This window comes from Dendrobates tinctorius, unplaced genomic scaffold (assembly GCF_039654945.1).
Source record: "Dendrobates tinctorius isolate UK_male_01 unplaced genomic scaffold, ASM3965494v1 ptg000160l, whole genome shotgun sequence".
NCBI lineage: Eukaryota > Metazoa > Chordata > Amphibia > Anura > Dendrobatidae > Dendrobates > Dendrobates tinctorius.
Genome location: NW_027361827.1, coordinates 25,471,981 through 25,498,690, shown reverse-complemented (window position 1 = coordinate 25,498,690; position 26,710 = coordinate 25,471,981). Strand labels below are relative to the sequence as shown.

General features: G+C 42.9%; 1 protein-coding gene across 3 annotated transcripts in view; it reads left to right on the top strand.

Annotated features, from left to right (window-relative positions):
• LOC141052486 (stimulated by retinoic acid gene 6 protein-like) overlaps positions 1-26,710 on the top strand; it is a 664,959-nt gene that overhangs the window by 524,419 nt on the left and 113,830 nt on the right. For all 3 annotated transcript variants that reach the window (XM_073549742.1, XM_073549741.1, XM_073549743.1), the window contains 6 exons: positions 4,290-4,420; positions 5,300-5,420; positions 5,953-5,998; positions 16,095-16,223; positions 16,382-16,449; positions 24,605-24,713. In XM_073549742.1, coding sequence (XP_073405843.1) covers positions 4,290-4,420; positions 5,300-5,420; positions 5,953-5,998; positions 16,095-16,223; positions 16,382-16,449; positions 24,605-24,713 — 604 coding nt within the window. The remainder of the gene's footprint in view (positions 1-4,289; positions 4,421-5,299; positions 5,421-5,952; positions 5,999-16,094; positions 16,224-16,381; positions 16,450-24,604; positions 24,714-26,710) is intronic.

Here is a 26,710-nt window from a genome sequence, read left to right as displayed (position 1 = left end):
TTCCATTTTGAGCCCTGCGGTGCACCCGAACAGTGGTCTTCCCCCACATATGGGGCATCAACATCAAGAAGCACCTAGGGGCTAAAAGTGCTTAGTTACCCTTGTGAACGAAATGGGTCTAAAGTAACATTTTAGCGAAAAAAAAGGGTAAATGTTCATTTTTTTCCTCTTACATTGCTTCAGTTCCTGTGAAGCATCTGAAGGGTTAATAAGCTTCTTGAATGTGGTTTTGAGCACATTGAGTGGAGCAGTTTTTAGAATGATGTCACTTTTGTGTATTTTCTGTCATTTTAATTTTTCTAAGGGCTAGTTGGAAAAAGAGTGCCGGGACCCTACTTCTAATCTGGAAATACTTTCAAGGCACAGTGCAAAGCACAGAAGAGAAGGAGCACCATATTATAGTTCAGGTGTTACTGTTATAGTTTGCTGGTGCCATGACCCACCGGGAGAGCCCATAAGGAGCCAGAACAGCAGAACACCCTCATAAGTGACCCCATTTTACAAACTACACCTCACTATGAATTCATCTAGGGGTGCGGTGATTTTATTAACACCGCAAGCATGTCACAAAATTTTATACCATTGGGCAGTGAAGAAAATACCGTAATTACACTTTTATCACCAAAATTTAGTTTTAACCCAGATTTTACATTTTCACAAAGAGAAGTGGGTAAAAATGGCACCAAAATTTTTAACACAATTTCTGCTGAACATGGCAATACCCTATATGTGGCCGTACAGTACTGCTTAGCCATATGACGAGACTTGTGAGAGACGAAGCACTATTTGCCACCTGAAGCACTGATTTTCCTAGAATAGCTTGCGGAATCCATATACAGAGCTGCCATGTTGCTAGCAGAGCAGAATCCTCCCTAAAGTGACACCATTTAGGAAATTTTACCTCTTTGGGAATTTATCTACATGTGTAGTGACGATTTTGATTCCATGGATGCAAGCACTAGTGGATGATGTTGAGTGAAATTGGCAAACTGCCGTTGTAGCCCACATTACTTTGTAATCACCAGTATGGTTCTAGTACCTAGTACATTGTAGTGCCCAGCTGATGCTTCTGGAGACATGTAACCATAAATTAGACGGGTTCTCATCGCTGCAGAAATGCCAAACATGTGGACTCTAAATGTGGTGTTGGCACACTGGGGCTCAGAAGGGAGGGGAATTTGGATTTGGCAGAGCAGAATTTGCTGAATTTTTCTTGAGGGGCGAGGATCCATTTAACTTTTCCAGAGCCTTTGCAATACCAGTAATGTGGAAGCCCCCTATATTTCCATTGAGGGATGACGGACCTCAGTGGCGGCTTTTTTTGTTTATTAATTTGAAGAGTTTATTGGGAAAATTTGACATAATATGTAGGATAACATTTATCTGGCGCTCCATGCTAAGCACTTATATCGGGGTTTCCATCTAAATCTCAGATTGAGGAGGTTCAGATGAAACCAATGAATGATCCATTCACTCTAATAAGGCAGCAGAGTTACTCTGGACTTTGCCTGACCTCTGTTCAGCGGTATCCAGAGGTTTTCAGAATTGCACAAAACTGTAGCAGACACCACCAGATCACAGGTCACACAACGTCCACAGTGCCTCCATCTTCCTCATTATAGGGAATCTTCCACCGAGGTTTCCATCTGAATCAGAGATTTACATGGAAAATATAAGCGTTCAGCGTAGAGTGCAGGATAAATGTGAGCCGAGCCTTACTAAAATCTTTGGGAGGCCGAATGAACAATTTAACAGCAGGTGAAGAATTGGTTTTATTTATTTTTACACCATTCCTCTCACGGTATAAGTGATTACATGACTTTATTCTTCGGGTGGGTGAGATTACAACGATACCAGATTTATATCGTGTTTTTAAGTTTGGCCGCTGTCTACCACAATAAAACGCTTTTTTTTGCAAAAACTAGATCTTCATATTTGAGAGCTATAGTTTTTCCATATTAATGCCAACAGAGTCATGTGAGATCTTGATTTTTGGGGGACAAGTTGACATTTTTATTGCTACCATTTTCAGAACAGTTTTCTTATCACTTTCTTTTCCAATTTTTGGGAGGCAGAATGAACAAAAAGCAACAACAATTTTTTTTTTCGGAGGGGGGTGTTCCACATGTGGTAAAATTGATAAGGCAGCTTTATTCTTCTCGTCAGTACGATTACAGCTATACCCCATTTATATCTTTTTTTATGTTTTGCCTCTTTTACACAAAAAACATTTTATAGAACAAATTATTATTTTTGCATTACTTTATTCTGAGAGCCATAACTTTTTTATTTTTCTGCTTTTGGAGCTGTATGGCAGCTTTTTTTGTGGCACAAGATGATGTATTTAGCGATACCATTTTTATTTACATTTGTCTTTTTTATTGCATTTTATTCCACTTTTTGTTTGGTGATACGATGACAAAGCATTGTTTTTTTGCCCCATTTTTCTGTTTGTTTTTTTTACAGTGTTGACTGAAGGAATTAACTAATGTGACATTTTTATAGGGCGGGTTGTTCAAGATGTGGCAATAGCAAATATATGTTCTTTTTTGTTTGTTTTTTCCTAAAAATATTTATTTATGGGTACAATATATTTTTATTTTTGTTTACTAGTTTGTGATTTTTTACAAAAATATTTTTACAACTTTTTTTTTAAACTTTTTTACTTAGTCCCTCTATGGGATTTTCACTTTCAGCATCCTGATCACTGTTATAAGAGCATAGCAATGCAGGAGCATTGCTATGCTTTAAACTGTCAGTGCTGCACTGACACAAGTTAGTTAGATCATGTGTTTATTTCCAATATAACTATAGGATTAGTAATGGAGAGGCATCTTATAGATGCCTCTACATTACTAACCCATGGGTTTGATGTCACCGGACAATACAAAGGTGACATTAACCCCACAAATATGAACCCCACTTGCCACCACCCCATGGCAAGTGGGAAGAGCCAGGCAAAGCACCAGAATTGGCTCATCTAATAGATGCACCATTTCTGGGCAAATGCAGGATGCTATTTTTATAACAGGGGGGCAGCCAATGTCCATGGCCCCTTACCAGCCTGAGAATACCAGCCCCCAGCTTTATTTTGGCTGGTTGTCAAAAATGGGGGACCAATGCCATTTTTTAAAATTTTTTATTTAAATAATTTTAAAAAATGGAATGGGGACCCCTCTATTTTTGATAACCAGCCATGATAAAGCTGACAGCTGAGGGTTTTGCCCTGCTGGTTGCAGTTGTCAGTGTTGCTATGCTGGCTATAAAAAATAGAACAGACCTCATGTCAATTTAAAAAAAATAATATTTAATTTATAGCACAGGAGCCAGCTGTGGAATAGAGATGAGCAAACCTTTCATGGCTTGGTTCAGCTCGGCAAACGTCCCAACACCTTCAGGGGGCCGAAAAGCTGCTAAAAAAACAGCTCAAGTAAGAGGCAGACACAAGGAAAAGTGGCATCAATTGAACCAGAGTACAAATAGTATAATTGCACAGCATGAATGCATGGGACAGGGCTTGGACAAGCATTTCTTGCTTAAACATAGATCACTAACAGGTGGATGAGTGACAGGTGTAGGCCTGGTGCTGTGAGAGCCCTGCCAAATTCAAGCAACACACATGAAAGAGACCCAACTTGGAGTCTAAACATTTCCAAAAATTAGGAACAGACACCAAGAAAAGTGGCATTAATTGACCCAAAGTAGTAATTTTATAATGGCACAGAAACAGTCACACGTGGGCCACTTATGACCCAGGATCAGGGCCAGCATTTACAGTTTTGAATTTAAGTTCAAATTAAGAGGTGGGCAAACATCAATTTCATAGACTGCTATTGGTAGAAAAATTTAAGGATAGTAACACAGGTAGTTGACTGATCAATTGATCCACAAAAAAAACAATTTTAGGATTGCTCTAATTGTACCAATCAAGAGAATATAAGGTATTTTGTTATTTATGTAGCATTGTGAATGGCACAACATTAAAAACGCTTAAAAAAAATAAAGGAATTGTTTTATATGCATGCTGCGCAAGAAAGAGTTAAGATGCGTTAATAAATTATTTATATGGACCCCAAAATGTTGCCATTAATTTTGCTGCAATTGCAGGGGCGGATTGCTGGAATTGCAGGGTTGGATTGCTAGAAGGTTAAAATGGATTTTTGGAAGCTGTTTTGATGTAGTGGTAGATAGCAACGATTCCTTGCTATGCTCTTCCTCATCCATGTTTTACATAAAATAAATACAGTTATGAAGCATTGATCCCTAACCTATGGCCTTTCTATTGACAGCCCTTTAGATCTCATAGGAACTTTTAAAAACAGATGGACATTCGGCTTTGCTTTTGGAGCAATAGCTAATAAAGTTATGCTACTTTTTTCCGAAGAATATTTGCCAGCTGGAGTTCCACCATGGGCTAGAGGTAAATGTCTCAAGGTGTTTCAGGATTGAAATGAACCCATTATTGTTCTATAAAGCCATGTTATTTATAGTCTACGCTGGTCAATTAATGTAGTGAAATATATAATATCATTGTCAATACCCAAGGTGAGTTTTTGGAAGACCAGGTTGTGGTAGGGAGCATGAGGAGTGGATGGATCAAAGCCACTCTGGCAATTGGTCATAATTCTGATGATGACTTGATTCTGCTGAATTCAATCAATCAGCAAACAGAATTAGAATAAGAACCAGTATGCTGCTCTGATAGTTGCTAGTGGGTAGATCAATCGATTCCTTAAAAAAAGCCCCTTGTTTTCAAACACCATGATATAGGTGTCATTTGCAGCTTGATTTCTAGACTCTAGTACCACCGATGGCAACATTCTGCAAAGAAAATCAATGAGAAATTGCTATTTTTTCTACAGGGTCCAGCAGTTTCCCATTGTCACTTTAGGCAGCTTTCATCACCTCCATGTATCCAGACAGATGGTTACAAGGACAGTTGCTGTACAGAAAACTTTACAACCTAATAACTGCAATACATACTTTGCACCACATTCAGTTTTTACACCATTTTTATTTTTTTTTACTTGCTTGAAAGGTATAGTATAGGCTAAATAGAAAAGTGGCATTGCCTGAAATGCATCATTGTGTGCCAAAATAAAACAGCTAATTCCCCAAAGGAAAGCACGACGACTGTACAGTTTTGTATTTTACTTTTAATTTCACAGCGTTTATATTTTATGCTTTTTATGAAACTACAGAATATAAAATGAAATAAATTTATTGTAGAATGGAGAAGTGTAATGCAAAGATTCTTGTATTTTAGTTTTTTGAACTTTTGTTTTTAATCCTTTTCTAGCACTTGGACTTTTAGTCGGAGCGATTGAAGTTGGCTTGTCCTATTATCCGATATTTGCCTGTCTCACTACTGATAGCAAACTAATAGGATCTGTAACAGGTTTTCTATACACGCTGACTTGGTGAGTGGGTAGTGATCATTCAGTATAAGCAGATATTGTACACATTAAGGCCAGGGCTACACGGCGCCTTTGGCCACGACACCTGTTGCGAGACTAAAGTTTGCTAGGTGTCATTGCTACATTGCAGCGAAATACAAGTAAATGGGGTCAAAATGCAACCCTGAGGGTACTACAATCGCGAGAAGCAAGTCACATAAACATATCCAAATCGGTTGGACTTCTTGAGATTTGCTTGTTGCGATCCTAGTAACCCATTGACTTGTATAGTGCTACTATATAACATCGACATCTAGTGAAGCTTTATCGCATGAAAGGTATTAAGGCCAAAATCCCCTTGTGGCCCTAGCCTACAATAGGAATAAAACATCAGGTTTAGACACTTGTTATATTTTATTTTATTATCTTTATTGTGACCACAGAAAACCTGACTTGTATGCAAGGGTTCTCGGTATAAAAGAACCAGTCTAACATATGGCACACTATATTATTGTGGATTATTGATTTCCATACTGACTTTATATATCTTTTTTAGGTTTTTAGTAACAATGATTGACATTGTTTCGTGCCCGCATGGAGATGTAAGTCTTAATAATGCATTACCAATACTGTTTCTCAGTTACAAGAGAATCACTTTATTGTAAATGTAAAGTAAGAAAAAATAATATAAAAAGCATTATGAAACTACAATGAAAACTCCATCACATCTCACAACAAGTAATATTACTAATGCCCAAAGTCAATCCAACCCGAAAATAAGCGTTTAACCCCTTTACCCCCAAAGGTGGATTGCACGCTAATGAGCAAGCCAATTTTTACCATTCTGACCACTGTCAGACGTTATAAGGGTTAATAGTTGACAAAACTTATAAAACCATTTTTTTAGAGACCACATCATATTTAGAAGTCAGTTTGAGGGGTCTATATTACAGCAGATATCTAAAAATGACACCATTCTAAAACCTGAACTCCACAAGGTGCTCAAAACCACTTTCAGGAAGTATATTAACCCTTCATGTGCTGCACAGGAATTTTTAGAATGTGGAAAGAAAAAATGAAAATTTACAGTAACTTTTTTTCACAAAATTCTTTACTTCGGATCCAATTTTTTTTATTTTGAGAAAGGTAACAAAATTTGATGAGTAATTTCTCCTGAGTATGCTGATACCCCATATGAGGGAGAAAACCACTGTTTGGCTCATGGCAGAGCGCACAAGTGAAGGAGCGCCATTTGACTTTTTGAATACAAAATTTGCTGGAACAAATGGCGGACGCCATGTCGCATTTAGAGAGCCTCTGATGTGTCTAAACAGTGAAAATCCCCCACAAGTGACATCAATTTCGAAACTAGACCCCTCAAGGAACTGATCTAGATATGTGGTGAGCACATTGAACCCTCAGGTACTTCACGCAAGTTTATAATGTTGAGACGTGAAAATAAAAAAAAAAATAAAAAAACACACACATTTTACCCACAAATATATTTTAGCCCCAAATGTTGTATTTTCATAAGGGTAACATGAGAAATTGCACCATACAATTTGTAGGGCAATTTTTCCTGAGTACGTTGATACTCAATATGAGGGAGAAAACTACTGTTTGGGCACACAGCAGGGCTCGGATGGGAAGGTGAGTCATTTAACTTTTTGAAAAGGAACATTTCCTGGAATCATTAGTGGACGTCATGTCCCAATTTGATAACCTCTGATTTGCCTAAACAGTGGAAACCCCCCACAAGTAACCCCATTTTGGGAACTAGACTCCTCAAGGAATGTGCTTAGATGTGCGGTGAGCACCTTGAACTCCCAGGTGCTTCACAGAAGTTTATAAGGTTGAGTTGTGAAAATAAAAAAAATCATATTTTCCCACAAAAATGTTATTTTGGCCCCAAATTTTGCATTTTAATAAGGGGAACAATCGAAATTTCACCATCCAATTTGTTATGCAATTTCTCCTGAGTATACCGATACCATATATGTGGGGAGGCACAGTGCAAAGCTCAGATGTGAAGAGGCGTCATATTGGAGTTCAGATTTTGCTGGAATGGTTTGAGGGTGCCATGTCATATTGGCAGAGCCCATGAGATGCCAGAGCATCAGAATCCTCCTATATGTGAACTCATTTTACAAACTACACTCCACAATCAATTCATCTAGGGGTGCAGTGATCATATTAACACCACATGTGCCTCACAAAATTTTACACCATTGAGCGGTGAAGAAAGAATAAATTACATTTTTACTGCTAAAATGATGTTTTCGCCCCAAGTTTTTATTTTTTCTAAAGGCTAATTGGAACTTTTTACAGCAAACTGAGGTCCATTTTTTCCTGAGTGCACCAAAACACTACATGTAATCGGGAAATATTTTTCAGGCACAGTGTAAAGCTCAGAAGGCAAGGAGTGCCAGATTTTACCATTATGGTTTGCAGGTGCCATTACCCGCTGGGAGAGCCAATGAGGTATCAACACCGCAGAACCCACATTAGTGACCCCATTTTACAAACTACAGCTCTCAGTGAATTCATCTAGGGGTGCAGTAATTATATTGACACCATGGTCGTGTCACAGAATTTTATACCATTGGACAGTGAAGAAAAAATAACTACATTTTTACCACCAAAATTTTGTCTTAGCCCCAGATTTTACATTTTCACACAAGAAATGGGTAAAAATGGCAACAAAATTTGTCCCACAATTTCTACTGAATGTGGCAATACCCCATATGTGGCTGTACAGCACTACTTAGCCATACTTAGATACTCAGGAGGAATGGAGCGCTATTTGCCTCTTGGAGTGCAGATACTCCTAGAACAGTTTGCAGATTCCATATTGTAGTGAAATATGTATATATATATATATATGACCAGCAGAAAATTAACATATGTCCTTAGACTGCAGCTCTCACAAATGTGATAGCATATGTTATCCTGAGAAAGGAAGTCTCCTGTCTCCAGTCTCTCCAGGGGACCTTGCTGAGAACACACAAAGTGGAAACATTTCACACAAATAGTGTTCAGAGGAAAATAATGTATTCATGGGTAAATAACCATGATCCAGTCACAAACCAAGAATTAGAATATTAACATGAGAGGCTGGTCTAGAAACCTGATCCCTGAGTAAATCTATAAATTAGGCCTTTACAAAAAGAAACATGTTCACAGTGAGGGGCAGTCTAGCTGATGTGCTCCATTTCATATTCTCCCTTCCCTCGGAGGCAGAATACCAGAATGCAAAGTTCGATATTTCTGTAAGATTTCTCCCTTTTATTTCATCACTGTTTTCGCGTATTTGTATGTCACTTTTTATTTCCATTTTGATATCCTTTTATTGTAAGCACTGTACCTGTTCTACTAAAGCTAAAAACTTTAAATCTGAACCTTGTATGCTCTAAAGAATCCATAGCCTTAGAGTGTGTGCTCCTGGTGATTGGCACATAGTAGTAGTAGTACTTCCGGGACTCATCACCTGTGTTTTCGGTGAGTGGTGGCAGCGTGTATGAAGCGAGATGTGCATTCTGCGTCGGGGTGTAATTTATGCTCCCAGCAGTAGTGTATAAGTAGAGTCACTATAACAGTACTCTTGGGGTTACCAACTGCCCATGTATAGGCTGAGACACATACAGCCACATCGGCTTTAGGGAGCTCCTGCCACTGCAGTGCCCTACAATGAGAATAGATATATAATCTTACCACAATACTCATCTGTGTGGTTCCCCTGATGAATCCACATAGGGAAGTATAATCACTTGAGGATGGTGGGTTGTCCATAGTAGGGCACACTTGGGGCCTGTCCTTGTAAGAACAGGAGCTATACAGGGGCAAGACAGGGAGTCAAACAATTATTCTGTCAGATCCCTCCCCTGCCCAGGAACAGATGGACCCCATGTGAAATCATATCCTCTACAATGGTGAAACCAAACTATTTTTTAACTTAAGCACTGGTATGCACGAGCACTTTATACATGTGTTTTTTTTGTGTCTTTTTGTCCTTGATTTTAATGTTACATTAAAAGTTTCGTTTTAATCGAAGGGAAACTCTACTAGCTATACTCCACCTGTGGTTTATGCTCCCACTGAACAGAGGTTGAATGATGGACTGAGTGAGAGGAGACAGATTAACCCTTGCAGGCGCAACCCCAAGTCACGTGCTGAGAAGCGGGTACGTGACACATATACAGAGCTCCTAATTGCAAGAGAAGAATCCCCCCTCCAGTGACCCCATATTGGAAATGATACCCCTTGGGGAATTTATCTACAGGGGTAGTGCCGATTTTGACTCCATGGATATTTTCCAGAAACAAGCAGCAATGAATTTTGCCAAGTGAAAATTGCAAACATCAGTATGTTGCAGCTGGAGGCATGCACCCGTAAGTTAGGCAGGCTCTCATCACTTCAGAAATGCCAAAAGTGGATGCTATAAGTGGTTTAGGTAAAATGGACTCAGAAGGGAGGGGGCATTTGGATTTGGTAACAGAGAATTTGCTGAATTTCTTTTGGTGGGCAAGGAGCCATATTGCTTTTCCAGAGAGATTGTGCTTACCATTAATGTGGAAGCTCCCTATATTTCCATTAACAGATGACAGTCCTGAGCGAGGGCTTGCTTTTTTAGTGGATTAAGTTGAAGCTTTTTTTGGGAACATTTTACATAACATTTGGGATTACATTTATCCGACGCCCTATGCTGTCCACTTACTTTGGGGATTCCATTTAAATCTCTGAGTGAAGTAATTCAGATGAAACCCCCTGACTGATCCATTCACTATAATAAGGCAGCAGACTTACTCTGGATTCCGTCTGGCCTCAGCTCAGAAGTGCACAAAACTGGGCCGACGGCACTTTTATGCAATCCTAAAAAGATTTACACCACCGGATCACACGTAAGACAGTGTCCACAGTGACTCCGTCTGCCTTATTATAATGAATATTTCTCCAGGGGATACATCTGAATCACATATTTCAGAGACTTATATGGAAATTCCGGGGCAAGCACGCACCGCAGAGAGCAGGATAAATGTGCGCCAAGCCTAACTGTGATCTTTGGGAGGCAGAATGAAAAAAAATCAATAGCAAGTGAAAAAATGTTTTTAATTATTTTTTACACCATTCCTTGTGCGGTATAAATGATTAGACTACTTTATTCTTCGGGTCGGTGTGATTCCAGCAATGCCAGATTTATATCTTGTTTTAAATGTTTGGCTGCTGTCAAACACTAAAAGATGCTTTTAATTGCAAAAAATAGTTTTTGCATCACCATATTTTGAGAGCTATAAGTTTTCCATAATTTGGCCCACAGAGTCATTAGAGGGCTTGTTTTGACCTTTTTATTGGCACTATTTTCGGGCACGACTTTTTTTTTTTTTTTATCTCTTTCTATTCCGATTTTGGGAGGCAGAATGAACAAAAACCAGCAATTGAGGAATTTTTTTTGGGGGGGGTTTATACCGTTTCGTGTGTGGTAAAATTGATGAGGAAGTTTTATTCTTCGGGTCAGTAAGATTACAGCGATACCACATTTATATCTTTTTTATGTTTTAGCTCTTTTACACAATAAAAACTATTTTATAAGAAAAATCATTTTTGCATCACTTTATTCTGAGAGCTATAACCATTTTATTTTTCTGCTGATGGAGCTGTATGATGGCTTTTTTTTGCGGGACAAGATGACATTTTCAGCGGTACCATGTTTATTAATATCTGTCGTTTTATTCCACTTTTTGTGCTTATGGCATTCCACATGACAATATATACCTACAAGAAGAGGGGAAGCATATGCCAAATATACAGAAAATTCTTTATTAACATGAATGTATGATAGGGAACACTAAAAAAAAAAACCAGGAAGAAGCTATCGCAAAACATGCATTGGGGCTCGGTGCTGCATCCACAGGTCTTGTATCAAACATCTCTCTAAGCCTTTCCTCGCTCACACAATCTGCTTATGTATACAGCATTGTTTAATTCATCATATGGGTCCTTATAAGCACTTGGCAATTTAGTTACATATAATAATGTATAATTGATACACATCATTTTTATTTCATCCTGGCAAGGTATTTCACCTCAATACAGTACTTTTTGCAACTTTTGCTGGAAATAATGGTTGATCATAATAGTTTTAGTGTCTTTATATGAGTGCCATTATCTTTCATACATATTTCTATATTCAATTCTCTGGCTCTGGTATTACACCTTTATTATGCACTGAGCACTTTTTAGGTCAGAGAAGCATCTCTTTCATTTTTGCACTTAAAATAATCATTTTCCTCTTGTAGGATATTTATTTATGCATTTTTTTTTCCATTTTTTTGTAGCAGTTATTGGTCCATATTGATTTATAGGATTGCTTATAGAATCATAGAATCATAGAATCGTAGAGTTGGAAGGGACCTCCTGGGCCATCTGGTCCAACCCCCTGCTCAAAGCAGGATTCGCTAAATCATCCCAGTCAGATGTCTGTCCAGCCTCTGTTTGAAGACTTCCATTGAAGGAGAACTCACCACTTCTCGTGGCAGCTGTTCCACTCATTGATCACTCTAACTGTCAAAAAGTTTTTTCTAATATCTAATCTGTGTCTCCTCCCATTCAGTTTCATCCCATTGCTTCTAGTCTTTCCTTGTGCAAATGAGAATAAAGTTGATCCTTCTACAATGTGACAGCCCTTAAGATATTTGTAGACAGCTATTAAGTCTCCTCTCAGTCTTCTCTTTTGCAAACTAAACATTCCCAAATCCTGCAACCTTTCCTCATAAGACAGGGTTTGCAGACCGGTCACCATTCTGGTAGCTCTTTTCTGAACTTGCTCCAGTTTGTTGATGTCTTTTTTAAAATGTGGTGCCCAAAACTGGACACAATATTCCAGATGAGGTCTGACCAAAGAGGAGTAGAGGGAAATAATGACTTCACGTGATCTAGACTGTATGCTTCTGTTAATACATCCTAGAATTGCATTTGCCTTTTTTGCTGCTGCATCACACTGTTGACTCATATTCAGTCTGTGATCTATTAGTATACCCAAGTCTTTTTCACATGTGCTGTCACTTAGCCCTATTCCTCCCATTCTATATATGCTTTTTTCATTTTTATTGCCCAGATGTAGTACTTTGCATTTCTCCCTGTTAAAAACCATTCTGTTAGTTGCTGCCCACTTCTCCAGTTTATTTAAATCTTTTTGAATCCTCTCTCTCTCTTCTCTAGTATTAGCTATCCCTCCTAGCTTTGTGTCATCAGCAAATTTAATCAGTTTACCCTCAATTCCTTCATCTAAATCATTGATAAAGATGTTGAACAATACAGGGCCCAGGACAGAGCCCTGTGGTACCCCACTTGAGACATTCTTCCAACTGGATGTGCAGCCATTTACGACCACTCTTTGGGTCCGATCACTAAGCCAGTTATGAATCCACCTAACAGTTGCCTTGTCCATTCCATACTTAGTCATTTTTTCAATAAGGATTGTATGAGAGACTTTGTCAAATGCTTTGCTGAAGTCAAGATATACTATATCTACAGCATTTCCTTGATCCACCCAATCAGTGATACCGTCATAGAAGGAAATTAAGTTAGTCTGACATGACTTATTAGTTACAAACCCATGCTGACTCTGTTTAATCACTTCATTCTTATCCAGGTATTGACATACATGTTGTTTAATAATTTGTTCAAAGATCTTTCCTGGTATAGAAGTCAGACTCACCGGCCTATAGTTTCCTGGGTCCACCTTCTTCCCCTTTTTGAAGATAGGAACAACATTTGCTCTTCTCCAGTCTTCTGGCACTTCTCCTGTTCTCCAAGAATTTTCAAAGATTATGGAGAGGGGTTCAAAAATTTCTTCTGCTATCTCCTTCAGTACTCTGGGGTGTAATTCATCTGGACCTGGAGACTTGAATTCATTTAGGTTAGCTAAGTGTTTCCTCACTATCTTTCTGTTTATAGATATCCTGGATTCTTCTATTCCCTTAATAGCACAGTGAATAACAGTTGATGTTGCATTTCCTTTCTGAGAGAAAACAGATGCAAAATAGGAATTTAATAGTTCAGCCTTCTCAACATCCTGTCTTACTATTTCATCATTTTCATCCTGTAAAAATCCTATAGCATCTTTGACTTTTCTTTTACTTTTGACATATCCCCAAAATCCTTTATTATTGCTTTTGACATCTCTTGCAAGCCTCAGCTCATTTTCAGCTTTAGATAATCTGATTTGTGCCCTGCAGGTTCTGCAGACAGCATTATATTCTTCTTTAGATATGCCTCCCTCTTTCCATTTTATAAACATTTTTTTCTTCCTTTTTAGCATGTGCTTAAGTTCTGTGTTCATCCATCCTGGTTTCCTTAAATGCTTCCTATTCTTCCCTCTTTTCGGAATTGTTAACAACTGTGCTTTGAGAATTTCATTTTTCAAGATTTCCCATCCTTCCTGGACATTTTTGTCTTTAAGGATATCCAGCCATTGGATCCCTCCAATTCTCTTTCTGAATCCCTTAAAATCTGCCTTTCTGAAATCTAACCTTGACGTCTGAGTCTTCACAGGTCTTCCGCCTCTAGTTATCCAAAATTCTAAAATAGCATGGTCGCTACCTCCTAGGGTCCCAGCCACTTTTACCTCCTCAACCATTTCCTCCCTGTTTATAAGGATTAGATCCAAGGTAGCAGTTCCCCTTGTTTTCTCCCTTACCTTTTGGAAGATAAAGTTGTCAGCAAGAGAGGATAAGAATTTCCTTGACCTGTTAGTATTGCCTGAGAGAGATTCCCAACAAATGTCTGGATAGTTGAAATCTCCCATGACAACTATGTCATATTTTTTGGAGAACTTGGCCATCTGATGCATAAAGAGTTCATCCATATCTTCGGCTTGCACAGGCGGCCTGTAGTAAATGCCTACAAAGGTGTCCTTTCCATTGTTCTGTCCTTGTATTCTTACCCAAACAGTTTCCACAGAACTCCCAGTCTCTGAAGCTTCAATCTCTGTGCAGATATACGCGTTTCGAACATACAATGCAACACCCCCTCCTCGTTTATCAAGTCTGTTTCTTGAAAATAAGTTGTATCCTTCTAGTCTTGTATTCCAATCATGTGTATTGTCCCACCAAGTTTCAGTGATTCCAATGACATCATATTTCTTTTCCTGTGTTAGTAGTTCCAATTCTCCTTGTTTGTTGCCCATGCTTTGTGCATTAGTATAGAAACATTTTAGTTTGTGATTGGTTTCTCTTTCTCCAATATTTTTATTAATTAGATTCTTTCATCTTTGTTCTTCCTTTCCACTTCTAATAGCAGAGTTCTCAATAGCATTTGTCAGGTGTATGGCTTTTTCTGGTCTTTTGCTTCCCTTCCCATGTTGTTCTAGTTTATAAAGCCGTTTCTTCCAGGGGTTCAACCATATGTGTACATACTTATATAATTCTTTACTATTTGTCACTTAGGCTTTGTATATATTATATATGTGGCTCTTTCCCATGGAATTTACTGGATTTTATGAAAAAAAATGTATGTTTTTTTATCATTTATTATTGCACATATGGCTTATTTATTCAATAATCTTCATATAAGGAATTTCTTGTGGAGATATAGGATCTCCTGTGTTTGCAGCTTTTTGTGTCTATATCCCCATTTTTGTTAATTTTTAATATGTGTTGAGATTTTAAATGTTCAATACAAATTTGAATGGTTTATTTCTACTTTTCGGCTTTTTACTTCCATTTTGTGTAGGATGTATTAGTTATTGGAAGGGCCAGCTATTTAGGTCTGGTAATTGGTGATATAGTACGTGATCATAAAAGGAATCACCATAAAACTGCTTGATATTAGGGAAGGTAAACTACTATAGGATTTTCAACAGAAGATTTAAACGCATGTACTGGAATTGATATAATTAAATACACAGGTCAATGGGCCTATTTAGTGAAAAAAATAGTAAAGGGCCAAGTGGCTCATGCACCCAAAAAGGCAGCATATACACGATTATCGGTACATATAGATTGTAAGCTTGCGAGCAGGGCCCTCATTCCTCTTGGTATCTGTTATGATCTATGTGATTATTGTTATGCTGTAATGTCTATCGTCTGTACAAGTCCCCTCTGAAATGTAAAGTGCTGCGGAATATGTCGGCGCTATAGAAATAAAATGTATTATTATTATTAGAGGTCTAGAGTCAGGCCTAAACACGGTCATTACAGATAACCAGAAGGTCTAAAGTGCAGATAATGCAACATTAAGAGCCATACGTCTTGTTAGACAGAATGCAATAAATACAGAGCATAGTGAAAATATATGTAAGGCATAGTAAAGGAGTCATTAACCCAACAAGTGCTGTTAGAGAGGAGGCAAATGATAGAGAGATCAAAAATAAAAAAGAAAGTAGAAGAACATCAACCATAAGAAATTAGAAGAAGAAAAATCAACAAATGTCGGTGTTTAGTGGAAGTAATACATTCACTCTTGGAATTGCATGAATATAATCTTTATACGTTACATTTATTAATATTTCTTGAACTCTATTTTTTTGTAGTCCCAGCTTGGTTAATACATATAATAGAATATTTATTGCCCATACACTAATTCATTTTTGATAAAAATATATCTATTACTTGTATCCATGTTTGTGCTACATATTATGCACGAAAATGACACAATAGCTATGAAAAATCTTTTAGAATAAGATATGTATTTGTTTTACAGACCCTAGGTGATTTCGAAAAGGTTATTTATGAATGGCCATCGCTGCTGTGTTTAGTCTTCCTGATGGGGCGTTTTGTACATATATTTATCAAATACATGAGAATATACATGGGAGCTGACATCCGAAATGTAAGTACAGAGCTAACTCTCCATAGCCAATTCTACCAATGGATCCAAAAGATAGATTACGATTTTGTAAATTTCTTTTGATAATGGTGAAAAGTTTATATTTTTTATCAACTTTCTCATATGCAAAATATATTTTATAATTTGGTTCATCTGATTAGGATGAAAAATGTTTCTTACCAATACATCAGGCTGAACATGTCAAGAGACTCTTCCAAAAACCTGTACTGTAAGTTTCATTCGTTATAAATGTTACATCATCTATAAAGATAATTATTAGTAGTAGTATTACTTAAAATACAATCTCTATATATAAATCTGAATGTGTGTATGTGTATTACCAACCAATCACGAAGCAGCAGAGTAGGACACCAACCAATCACGAAGCAGCAGAGCAGGGCTGAGGATGGATACAGCAGGACAGTGCATGGAGAGCGGGGCTGTGGAGGAAGACAGTACTCAGGACAGGGGTCGAATAGTGCCGGCACCCTCCCAACCCAGTCCCGGCTTAGTCGGCACTCCCCGTCGCCCTTCTCCCCTGCAGCTTCCCGGCCTAAATTTAGTCCCTGGCTTCTACTGCGGCCTACTACAGCGATAGGCCATGCCCCGCGGGCCGCCCAATCACACGCGCTGCAGCTCCATCCACTCCGCCGCCCACGCTAGGACACTCCCCCCCGCAGGCCACCCAATCACATGCGCTGCAGCTCCACTCTAGCTCCGCCCACTCCACACAGCTCCGCCCACTCTAGCCGAACTAACAATCTGTGCACCTCTCTCTCCTGGTCCCGGCATCACCGCGTGTGGTGCAAGGAGAGCAGGGATGTGGAGGAAGGAAGACAGTGGGGCTGTAGAGGGAGAGAGCGGGAGAGCAGGGCTGTGAAGGAAGAAAACGGGGCTGTGGACCGAGAGAGTGGGAGAGCAGGGCTGTGAAGGAAGAGAACGGGGCTGTGGACCGAGAGAGTGGGAGAGCAGGGCTGTGAAGGAAGAGAACGGGGCTGTGGACTGGGAGAGCAAGGCTGTGAAGGAAGAGAACGGGGCTGTGGACCGGGAGAGCAGTTCTGTGAAGGAAGAGAAAGGGGCTGTGGAGGGAGAGAGCGGGAGAGCAGGGCGGTGGACGAAGAGACCGGGGTTGTGGAGGGAGAGAGCGGGACAGCAGGGCTGTGGAAGAAGAGAGGGGGGCTGTGGAGGGACACCTGGACACAGATGTAGAGCACGGCTGAGGAGGAAAAGAACGGAACGGCGGGTGGAGAGCGGGGCTGTGGAAGGAGAGAGTGTGATTGCGGGTGGACAGCAGGGCTGTTAAGGAAGACAGCAGGACCCACAGTTAAGTACTATGCCCGGGCTCTTCAGCTAGTACTAAACAAATATGTAATTACGCTGTATAAAAAATACTGGTGAATGTTCTATTTTCTCTATGAATAAATAGACACATAGGCAATTGGCATAGTCACCCATACAGTATACTGGGCCCTATACAGTCCTCCATATAGTATAATGGGCCCCACATAGTCCTCCATACGGTATAATGGACTAGAGTTGAGCGACTTTTGCTTTTTTAGGGTCGCGTTTCGTTTCGTGAAACCCGACTTTTCCAAAAGTCGGGTCGAGCAAGATCGTCCGATTATAGGGAAAAGTCGGGGTCGTCCCGAAACACGAAACCCAATGTAAGTCAATGGGGAATAAAAGTCGGCAGTGAGAGGAGGACAGGAAACACACCTACAGTGCCCATTTGAATGCCAAAAGCATCAATTCTTCTTACTTAAGCTTGTCAACCTTAATTAACTTCATAATACAAGTTACGCACTGAAAAATGGGGGTTATTTGGCTAAATTTGTGGGGGGGGGGGGCTGGCTGCAGGTTTTCATGTGCCCTGGGCGAAAGAGCGCCCCTTTAACACATACCACAACTCATCATGCTCCGATACGGCAGAGAAATAGCGGTATAGTACAATGAAAAATACCTCACTTTTTACATCTCATGACGAGGCCCATCTATTTCTCCATACAAAATCATTGGTCCCATATAATGTTTGAAACAGTATATGATGAGCTCCACATAATGCTACAGTATATGTTGGTCCCCATGGATGAAGCTCCACTGTCTTATGGGCCCAAATAATGCTCCAAACATAATGGGCCCCATTTCTACTGCTCTAGTGTATAATGGGCCCTGTAAATGCTGCTCCAGTGTCTGATGTCCACCTTTGGAATGTTCCAGTGTATGGTGGGACCCATCTATCATTCTCCAGAGTATAGTGCTCCCCAAAAATTGCTGTCCCAACATAGAAAACAATCAAATAAGTCTCCTCGCTAGGGAATCCCTGTACTTGTCTGGACAGGTGCTGTAGCTTGCTTAACAGCTCGCCAGCCGTTCTCACGCCCAGTATGGATTGCACGTCATTGCACAAAGGTTAGAAGGGGTACCGTATCCCCGGATAACATGTATGGATAGCGTACACATTCAAAATATATGTCTATACAGCATGAGGCAGGCTCAGACGGTGTTAGGCCCAGTATGGATTGCACGTCATTGCACAAAGGTTAGAAGGGGTACCGTATCCCCGGATAACATGTATGGATAGCGTACACATTCAAAATATATGTCTATACAGCATGAGGCAGGCTCAGACGGTGTTAGGCCCAGTATGGATTGCACGTCATTGCACAAAGGTTAGAAGGGGTACCGTATCCCCGGATAACATGTATGGATAGCGTACACATTCAAAATATATGTCTATACAGCATGAGGCAGGCTCAGACGGTGTTAGGCCCAGTATGGATTGCACGTCATTGCACAAAGGTTAGAAAGGGTACCGTATCCCCGGATAACATGTATGGATAGCGTACACATTCAAAATATATGTCTCAGGAGGCAGGCTCAGACGGTGTCAGGCACAGTATGGATTTGACGGCCCAGATTACACAGCGGAGGAGCAGGGAGAGGTAAAGACTGCAAATGCTGGGGCCCTGGCCAAGCAAGGGGGGCCCACTCGTGGGCGTCGGTACTGGCACTGGGCCCCTCATAGTACAGCGGTGTGTCTGACGGCGGGTGTGCACCACCACCGTCAGAGACACTTGATTGCACTATGAGGGACCCTGTGCCAGTGCCCGCGCCCAAGAGTCGGCCTACCCACCTGTCCAGGACAACGGCACTCACACGGTGTCGTGCGCTAGGTGGTGACCCCGGCCATGGGGGGGGAGGCAGCACAGTTAGGGAGTTTTAGAAAGTGGCATATGTTGATGTTGGACATTCAACTGATGCAAAAGGCGAAATAGGTGAAGTACCAGGAAGAGGTGGACCAAAGCAAGCCATTTTTCTGTCACCCTATGTGTCATCAGGGGAAGGTGGGACAAAATCCTTGGAAACCCATGCGTGGTTCATTTTAATGAAGGTTAGATCATCCACATTTTGGGTTGACAGACGGGTCCTTTTTTCTGTCAGGATTGATCCAGCTGCACTGAAGACTCTTTCCGATAGCACACTTGCAGCTGGGCAAGCGAGCTCCTGTAAGGCATATTGGGCCAATTCAGGCCAGGTGTCCAGTTTAGCGGCCCAATAGTCAAAGGGGAATGACCTGTGTGGGAGAACATCGATATGGGAGGAAAAGTAGTTTGTAACCATAGTTGACAACTGCTGTCTCCTGTCACTTTCCATCGATGCAGTATTACCAGTTGTGTGAGCGGTATTTGAAAAATCAGTCCACAACATTGTCATGAAACCCCTGTCTCCAACGCCACTTCTGCTGTGTGCACCACGAACACCTCTGCCAAGCTGCCCCCGGCCCGTACGGCTCGTGTGAGAACCATCACCGCTGCTGTGTGCTGGGAATGCCTCAAGCAACCGATTTACCAGAGTTGCTTGTTTATTAGCCAATATTAGGTCAAGGTTCTCCTGTGGCATGATGTTTTGTAATTTGCCTTTATAGCGTGGATCCAGGATGCTGGCCAACCAGTAGTCGTCATCGTTCATCATTTTGGCAATGCGGGGGTCCCTTTTTAGGATCCGCAAGGCATAATCTGACATGTGGGCCAATGTTCCCGGTGTCAATGATGCACTGCGAGTGCTGGGTGGAGGAGCACTTTCTGGCAAATCCACATCCCTCCAGTCACGCACAAACCCTGTACCAGACCTTGCCACGCCAACATTTTCACTTGCCCCACGAGATGCATCCTCCTCCCCTAAGTAATCATCCCCATCATCCTCCTCCTCCTCTTCTTCCTCCACCTCGTCCAGGAGAGGTCCCTGAGCAGACAATGGCTGAATGTCATCAAGGATTCCCTCCTCCTCTTCCTCCTCATCAACATTGGCTGCAGACGCCTGCTCCTTAAGGTGCGTCAAAGTTTGCATGAGCAGACGCATAAGTGGGATGCTCATGCTTAGGATGGCGTCGTCTGCGCTTACCAGCCGTGTGCATTCCTCAAAACACTGAAGGACTTTACAAAGGTCTTTCAGCTTCGACCACTGCACGCCTGTCAACTCCATGTCTGCTCTCAAAGTGCCTGGCCGTGTATCCTCCCACAAATGCATTATGGCCTGCCTCTGCTCGCACAGCCGCTCCACCCTGTGCAGGGTGGAGTTCCACCTTGTTGCAATGTCGATAATGAGGCGGTGGTTGGGAAGGTGGAGCAATCGCTGCAGCTTCTGCATACGAACGGAGTGTACAGGCGACCGGCGGATGTGCGCGCACAGTCTTCGCACCTTCTGGAGCAGGGCTGTTAACTCCGGATAATTTTTGAGGAAGCACTGCACCACCAGGTTCAAGGTGTGAGCCAAGCAAGGTATGTGGCTGAGTTTTGAAAGGGCTATGGCTGCCACAAAATTACGGCCGTTATCACTAACTACCTTGCCTGCCTCAAGATGTACACTGCCCAGCCATGACTCAGTTTGTCGCTTCAAGTACTCGGCCAGCACCTCGGCGGTGTGTCTGTCGCCCAAACACATCATCTGCAACACAGCCTGCTGACGCTTTCCACTAGCTGCTCGATAGGGGGACACATCGTGTGCAACAGTGGCAGCTGCAGATGGAGTGCTCGTACGACTGCGCTCTGTGGACGAGCTGTCGCTTCTGGAGGAGGAGGAGGAGGGTGGAACGCCTACAGCCAACTGTTTCCTATACCGTGGGCTAGGCAGCACTGTCCCACCACCGCTGTCCCCTGTGGACCCTGCATCCACCACATTAACCCAGTGCGCAGTGATGGACACGTAACGGCCCTGGCCATGCCGACTGGACCATGCATCAGTTGTGAGGTGCACCTTTCCACTCACTGACTGCTTGAGTGCATGGACAATGCGGTCTTTCACATTATGGTGGAGGGCTGGGATGGCATTGCGAGAGAAGTGGCGACTGGGTAGGTCATAGCGTGGTACTGCATAGGCCATGAGTTCGCGGAAAGCTGTGCTTTCCACCAACCGAAAGGGCATCATCTCAAACGAGATTAGTTTGGCAATGTGGCCGTTCAAACCCAGTGTACGCGGATGAGAGACTGAGTACTTTCTTGACCTACTCATAGTGTCTGGGAGGGTGAGCTGGACTTGAGAGCTGCATATGGTGGAAGTAGCGGTGGACAGGGCGGACTGAGAGAGGGTTGATGATGGTGATGGAGTTGGTGTTCTTTCTGATGGCCTAGAATCAGTCTTTCGTTGATATAACAGTGGGATTCCCTGACTGCTGTGGCCTTGCAACGACACCTCAACATTTGCTGCTGTGCTAACCGGTGGGCTTACAGTGGGGGAAACAATGTAGCGTTGCTGACTACCTTCGTTGTGATCAGTTGCACATGTGGCACTTGAGGTTTGGTGTTGTGTCCACGCTTGCAAGTGCATGCTGGTTAAATGTCTAAGCATGCAACTGGTATTCAAATTTTTCAGATTTTTCCCTCGGCTAAAGGTCTTTGCGCACTTCTTACAGATAACCTTGGCCTGATCATGAGGATTTTGTTCAAAAAAGTGCCACACTGCACTCTTCCTACTTTGGCAGACATTTTGCGGCCTAGCACGCTGTGGTCTTTTGACCCTCTGGACAAGCTGTCCAGCAACTCTTTTGATGTTTGGAACCTGTCTTTGGAGTGCTCCGGGCCTGCCAGATAACAGCTGTTGCGATGTCGATGTCTGCTGTGGATGCTCCTCATCTGAGCTATTGGAAGCAGCACCCTCTTCCCCCAATGGATGCCAATCTGGGTCAACAACTGGGTCATCCATCACCTCCTCTTCTATGTCATGTGCACCTTTCTCTGTGTCACCGTGTATGGTGGTATAGTGTGCGGGAAGGGGCACCTGAGTCTCATCAGGGTCAAAATCTGGCTCTGTACACTGCGAGGACAATGTAGTGCTCTGAGTGAATGTACCAGCAGAATCATCCATCAGCGGCTGTGCATCAGTGCACTCCATGTCAGATTCATCTTGGCCTGGGTAATTCACCATTTGACTTGATAATCCAGGCATGGTATGTGAAAACAGCTCCATGGAGTAATCAGTAGTATGGCCTGCGTCATCCTTCAATCTTGGTTGGGGTGAAGGACACAAGGAAAGGTGTGGTTCATGAACATGAGCCTCCAATGACGACTCAGTGCTTTTACTTTTTACAACTGAAGAAGAGGAGGCGATAGAGCTGGAGGCTGAGTCAGCAATGTAAGACAAAACTTTTTCCTGATGCTCTGCCTTTAAAAGCGGTTTGCCAACTCCTAGAAAACTAAGCGTTCGAGTCCTTATGTAGCCAGACGATGACGCAGGGTCAGCACCTCCTGCATTCGGTCCTATTTTGCTCTTGCCACTACCATCAGATCCACCACCAACACCATCATTACCAGCTGCCAACCCCCGCCCAATTCCACGGCCTCTTCCACCAGCCTTCCTCATTTTTGGTAGAAATGTAGACAAAATCCAACAAACTTTATAGTAATGTAAAACAAGGTACAAGGTGTCTATAGGACAGGGGAGTTTTAGAATTTCTGCACACACTTGTGGACAGTGGACACTTGTGGATTGTGTGCGGCCCACTGATATCTGAGCGCTATGTGACACGCTCGATGGCACAGCTGCCTGTGACCAAAGTGACGAGAGGATAATGGAGATTTTGAATCTCTGCGTACACTTTTGGACACTGGACACTTGTGGATTGTGTGCGGCCCACTGATATCTGAGCGCTATGTGACACGCTCGATGGCACAGCTGCCTGTGACCAAAGTGACGAGAGGATAATGGAGATTTTGAATCTCTGCGTACACTTGTGGACAGTGGACACTTGTGGATTGTGTGCGGCCCACTGATATCTGAGCGCTATGTGACACGCTCGATGGCACAGCTGCCTGTGACCAAAGTGACGAGAGGATAAGGGAGATTGGATTGCTTTTAAAAAAGCAGTTTGCGGAGCAGTGGGTAAACAGCAATGCCAGCGTGTCAGGAAGCCTTAAAAGGCAGCCCAACAACCAACACCACTGATACACCACAATATAGCCTCCCCTTGCACTGCACACACAGTGACTTGTGTGTTGTGCAGGCCAAATCGCTAGCAGCAGAAGCAGTTTTTCTGTCTTCTTCCCTGCCTAACGCTCTCCCTACAGAATCAGCAGCAACCTCTCCCTATACTAAGATCGGCAGAAGTAAGATGGCAGTCGGCGTGCACGCCCTTTTATACCCCCTGTGACGCCCACCAAAGCAAGCCAATCACTTGCATGCCCTTCTGAAAGATGGTGGTGACCCGTGCCTATGTCATCACGTTGCCCACAGTGTCCGTGGATCCTGATTGGCTGAAAAAGAGCGCAAAACAAACTTTTGAAACGCGACTTTGGCGCGTAAGTCGCCGACCTCGTGGCCGACCTCATCCTAGGGTCGGGTTTCGTTTCATGAAACCCGACTTTGCCAAAAGTCGGCGACTTTTGAATTTTTTCGACCCGTTTCGCTCAACTCTATAATGGACCCCATATAGCACTCCATACAATATAATGGGCCTCACATAGTCCTCCATACAGTATAATATGCCCCCACATAGTGCTCCATATAGTATAATGGGCCCCACATAGTCCTCCATACAATATAATGGGCCCCACATAGTCCACCATACAGTACAATGGGGGATTGGAGGGGGATATGTCGCAGGCCAAATATAATCACCCTGCAGGCCAGAGTCTGACGTGTGCAACAGAGTCTGCCACTTCCAGCCCTTATTGGAGACTGTAGGGGCACACCATAATACAAGAGGAATGAAATTGGAGTTTTATGTGATTCTTCAGTATTGTTACTTCATAGGAAATGCAGGAACTAAAAGGTCATGTCAGAAGAGCTCAATCTAGAGCCTCAATCGTAGAAATGTATATAAAAAGGTTTTGCTATACAATTATAATCTACTTAACCCAATGTTTTTATTTTAAGTTATATCTTTATTTCAGAAAACAGAAAAGCTGGTTTGAAAAGAATATATATGCATGGGACCCATGTTTTAAATTTCCCAGCAGGATGATTGGTACTACCGTCCTGTCACTATTTTGTCTGTATATTGTAAGTAACAGAAACCTGTTAATTTTAGCTGCTTATGTGCTTAGATTTATGCTGTAAGCAACTGTTATAAATTATAATTTAATTAAAAGAAATCTGTCACCCTGTTTTCTCCATCTAATCTGAGAGCAGTGTAATGTAGAGACAGAGTGTCAGGACTCAAATGTCAGGACCCTGTCAGCGCCGGCAAACTGCCACGCCGAGCATGGTGACTTACCCCCACTATGGGAGAGCGCGGGGTCCAATACAGTAGTGACGGTTCAAGCAGACAGGACCTGCGGCACTGAAAATAGTAAGGAGTCCTAGGACCTAGATCATGTGACTGCAGGGGGCGGGGCTTAGCGTCCTACTGCTGCAGATGATATAATGTACTGTGGCAGGGCTAAGGGTCGTGTAATTGATGGGAGATATGTGCCTCATAAATGGCTTGTCTCTATAATGTAAGGCATAAGTAAAGCGTACCAGATATTATTATTGTGGTTGTTTGAAGGACCTGTGGTGAGGTCACAGTCAGGTGACCAGTCAGCTGCTGAGTTTGTGGGTGTGGCTACAGCCTTATAATGTGGCCTGCTCCTGAACCAGGGAGTTGTGTGTGGGGAGGACTAAGCCTCCCATGTGTGCTGAGACTCCTGCTCTGAGTCTACAACTACGGACATTTTGTGTTATTTTGCCTGAGCTAAAAGGCTATTTGTTTGGTGTTACGTTGCCTTGTGCGTTTATGCCGTGAATAAACCGCAAGCACTGTTGAAGAACCTGTCTCATATTTGTCTCCCGCTGCACCTAAGCGAGCCACATCCCCACAATTGGTGGTACACGTGCGGGCAGCGGTCCCAGCAGAGACTTGAGACAGTTGCTGCATGTCCTGGGTGAAGTTTGCAGCGGGGCAACAAGTACTGCCGGGAATCATGGAGGACCTGCTGAAACACCTGGTCCAGTCCCAGGCACTGCAGCAGGAAACCAACAAGCTGTTGTTACAGCAGATCCAGCAAGGCCAGCAGGAGCAGCGGCAGCAGTTCCAGCAGAGCCAGCAGGAACAACGGCAGCAGATGCAGCTTCTGGCAACCGCCATCCAGGAGGGCAGGATGAGCGCCCCAACCCCAGGTTGGGCTGATGCCACCGACGTCGAGAAGGCGGTAAGACGCGCATTACAGAAAATGACCCCTGAGGATGATGTTGAGGCCTTCCTGACGGTGTTTGAAAGGGTGGCTGAGAGGTAAAAACTTCAGCCAGAGCGGTGGGCGGAGGTACTGGCCCCATACCTAACGGGGGAGCCCCAGAAGGCGTACTTTGACCTGACGGTACAAGATGCCAGAGAGTATCCCAAATTAAAAGCGGAAATTCTCGCCCGCTTGGGGGTAACAATGACTACCAGGGCACAGAGAGTGCATCGTTGGGCCTATCACCGGGACAAACCCCCGCGCTCCCAAATGTTTGACCTGTTGCACCTGGTCCAGAAATGGCTGCAGCCAGAGTCGGCTTCCCCGGCACAGATGGTAGAGCGAGTTGTGATGGATCGGTTTGTGCATTCTCTGCCGAGACCTCTACAGACTTGGGTTGCCCAGGGTGATCCCCAAAATGCTGATGAACTGGTTGGGCTGGTCGAGAGATACCAGGGGATGGAAGGTTCCCTGGGGAAGCAGCCCATTCCGTATTGGGGGTCCCAGCAGGGGGCGGAGTCACAAAAAGGCGTGGTGCGTCCAAGGTCAAAAGGGGTGGGGGAGGCGGTGCCCAAGGTCCTCTGGGGTGTTATTTGCTGGAAATGTCATGAGCCAGGACATATAGCGGCCCGTTGTCCCCAGACCACCGAGCAGATGGGCTGCAGCATGGGACGCCGTAGTTCATACTATGCATATCCAGCTTGCAGTGTGAACTCGCTACCTAACAAGGGGCCACAAGCGTGTCCCGTGAAGGTGAACGGTCGAGCAGCAATGGCGCTTCTGGACTCCGGGAGCTTGGTGACCCTTGTGAGGGCCAGTTTTCCTCTAAACATACTCCCGGGT